Here is a 3,485-nt window from a genome sequence, read left to right as displayed (position 1 = left end):
TAAAATGAAATCAATCAAATATTTTCAACTATTACTCGATAGTTTTACTCGTAAAAATTTATTGTGTTTTTTTTTCTTTCTTTATTTATTTATTTATTTATATAAAAGATGTTAGAAGTAGGTAAAGAGTATTACATTCTTGGGTAAGGTTCATTCGATGAAAAGAAAAGAAAAGAAAAGAAAAGAAAAGGGTTTGTTAATGGACGACACGAAACAATCAAAGGAAACAAGTGTTTAGATTTTGTCGGGTCTTCAAATGTTTGTCACATTGTTTACACTACGTGTTTTAAAGTGAATCCTTCTTCCCTTTTTTTCTGAATGATATTTCTTTTTTTTTTTGTTTTTCAATCTACGATCCTATACAACACGAACGATAGATAGTTCGAGTAAATTTGATAACGTAGAGTTTGTTCCATTTTTTTTTTGTATTTTCAATGATTTTTTCCTCATCTTGATATTTATTTTATTTATTATCGTTTCGTTTAAAATAGGAAAGGAAATGGTGGATTACATTGCCGATTATTTTAAAAATATTCGTTCGAGACGAGTATATCCGTCAGTATCACCGGGTTATTTGAGAAACGTTTTACCAACATCGGCACCGTTAGATGGTGAACCATGGGACGATATTTTTGCCGATATCGAAAGATGCATCATGCCGGGTGTTACACATTGGCAAAGTCCTCAAATGCACGCTTATTTTCCTGCACTTAATTCGCCAGCTAGTTTGTTGGGTGACATGTTGGCTGATGCCATCAATTGTCTTGGATTTACTTGGGTAAGAATTAAAATAATTGTATTTTCATTTACTATTATCTCAAAAATACTTTAATAGTATTTTGAAATATTTTATTATAGAAACAATAATTCAATGAACGATTCTTTATTGTGATATATTTATTATTTTATTTATCAATATTAATAATATTTTTGTAATATAAATTTTATCAATGCTATTTAATGTGTGAACGGTAAATGTTAATTAATATAAATAACATTTAAATATTTTAAAATCAATTATATTATTTATTTAATATAATCTTGTAAATTTGTATTTAATCATTATGCATATTTCATATATCAATGATCAATTGATTTATTTATGCAACTATCTTTTATTGCAACTCACTGATATTTGTACTGTTCCTGAATACGTGTTATATAATTGTGTTTATGGAGATAATTTAATATTATAATTAAACGCGATACCATTTTTCTTATTAATTATTGTACAAAATGTTCTCTTTACTGTTCTTCGTTCATTAATATTATTTAAATAATTTCATTTACAGGCATCTAGTCCGGTTTGCACGGAATTGGAAATGATCATGATGAATTGGCTCGCAAAGATGATAGGTTTACCTGAACAATTTTTACATAGGCCTGGAATAAACGATGGCGGTGGTGTCATACAAACAACAGCATCAGATTCAACCCTTGTTTCCTTACTCGCTGCGAGAACTCGTGCTATCAGAGATGTACAAGAAAGTGAACCTAATCGGAGTGCAGCAGAAATCAATTCGCGTCTCGTCGCATATTGTTCCGATCAGGTTTTTTAATTTTCAATTTTTGTTTTCTGTTTATACACGTCATATCCTTAAACAATTATCCTTCTTCTTTCTATTTGTATTTATTACCATTGACAAAAGAAAATTTCACGCGAATTCACATATACAATAATAATTAATAAAATAATATGAATGAATAAAAATAAATAAGGAATAAAATTTCTAACCGAAATATAAATTGAATACAATTAATTGTAGTGACTTTTAATTAGTTATTTGTTATTATTTAATAAGGCACACTCAAGCGTGGAAAAAGCTGGACTTATCGGATTAGTAAAAATGCGATACATCGAATCGGATCAAGATTTTTGTATGAGAGGAGAAGCACTTGACGAAGCTTTGATCCGTGACCGTGCCGATGGTTTGCTTCCATTTTTCGTGAGTATTCACATTTTCATAAATATTTATTTATATAATTATTCCATGAACAAAAAACAACAACAACAACAACAACAATGTATATATAAAAAAGAAATGGAAAGTAAATTTTCCAAATTAAAAATTCAATTCTCTTATCTTACACACACTGATGCACAACTTACGTTTTATATTTATTATGAAAAATAATATTGGCGAATAATAAAAGAAAAATTCGAAAAGAAGAATAATAAATTTCAACAAGATTTAAGATAAAAAATTGTAAGTAGTTACGGAACGATATAAGGCAAACCACTGCCAATTAACCTTCTCCAAAGTTTAAGTAGTCATGTCGTTGCTATAGTCCGACGGTCGACGCAACAATTCGGATCGACGTTTCACTAATTGGTCCCTTAGGGCGAACACCATCCGATTATCTTTTCTTAACTTACAAGTATTTACTTATTACCCTTTATTTCCAACAAATTGAAATTTAACGATGTTATCTATAAATATAATATACATATATATATAATATTTTATTTATATTGCAAAAATATAATCACGAATATTTTTCATGCACCATGATAAATCAAATTGTATCATTATAACGATTAATACAAATACCATGAATTTTTTTTCAAAATTAAAAACCGAATAACTCAATTATTATATTCACATATATTAAATAATTTCAATTATTCGCACACAAACCACTGTTAGATAATTTTTCTTTTATATTTCATTTTATTTAGATATTATAATATAATAAAATAAATTTGACATTTTGATCAACGATATATAACAGGTATGCGCAACATTGGGTACAACAGGTGCATGTTCATTCGACAATCTTATGGAAATTGGTCCGATATGTGAGTGATATTGAAATATATTTGAAAAAAACATTGATTTATATTATATTTATTTACAATTAAATTGGATTAATCATTATCGACATATATCGGATTGTTCGATTTGTTCTAGGCGTTAAAAATGGTTTATGGTTGCACATCGATGCTGCATACGCTGGAAGTGCATTTGTTTGTCCTGAATATCGTGGTTGGCTTCAAGGAATCGAATATGCCGATTCTTTTGCATTCAATCCGAGCAAATGGTTGATGGTTCATTTCGATTGTACTGCTATGTGGTAAGAGAAACTTTTTTCATACATATATAAATTTATTTACATATTTTTCCGTACAATTGTTTTTTAGTACAAAATTTACGCGTGTTAAAATTTCATTGAATTTATTCGACATCGATTAAAACAAACAAAAAAAACATTGAAAATTAATACGAACACAATCGTCGCAAGAGAGAGAGAGAGAGAGAGAGAAAAAAGATTTATAAAAGAAAAAAAAAACAAACCTAATCGTAATTATCATAATTTTTCTCGCCATTCCAGTTTCTATTTCTCTCTTCACGTAGATTTTATTGCGGAAACTAGGCCTCACTTTTTTCTTTTTTTTTTTTTTATTTCTCTTTCATTCTTTCCGCAATATCCGCCTTTAGACGTTCCAACAACGATTTTCTAGTTATCCATGGATTGTGAACAAT

At 28.4% G+C, this 3,485-nt stretch overlaps 1 protein-coding gene across 1 annotated transcript in view; it reads left to right on the top strand.

Annotated features, from left to right (window-relative positions):
• Positions 1-3,485, top strand: part of LOC106791028 (histidine decarboxylase-like) — a 10,929-nt gene that overhangs the window by 1,896 nt on the left and 5,548 nt on the right. Inside the window, 5 exon segments of the mRNA XM_014756368.1 lie at positions 492-778; positions 1,293-1,550; positions 1,803-1,946; positions 2,734-2,800; positions 2,913-3,125. Coding sequence (XP_014611854.1) covers positions 492-778; positions 1,293-1,550; positions 1,803-1,946; positions 2,734-2,800; positions 2,913-3,125 — 969 coding nt within the window.

This window comes from Polistes canadensis, unplaced genomic scaffold (genome assembly GCF_001313835.1).
Source record: "Polistes canadensis isolate GaletaPanama2010 unplaced genomic scaffold, ASM131383v1 scaffold_279, whole genome shotgun sequence".
Classification (NCBI taxonomy): Eukaryota; Metazoa; Arthropoda; class Insecta; order Hymenoptera; family Vespidae; genus Polistes; species Polistes canadensis.
This window is presented reverse-complemented; position numbering and strand designations above follow the sequence as displayed.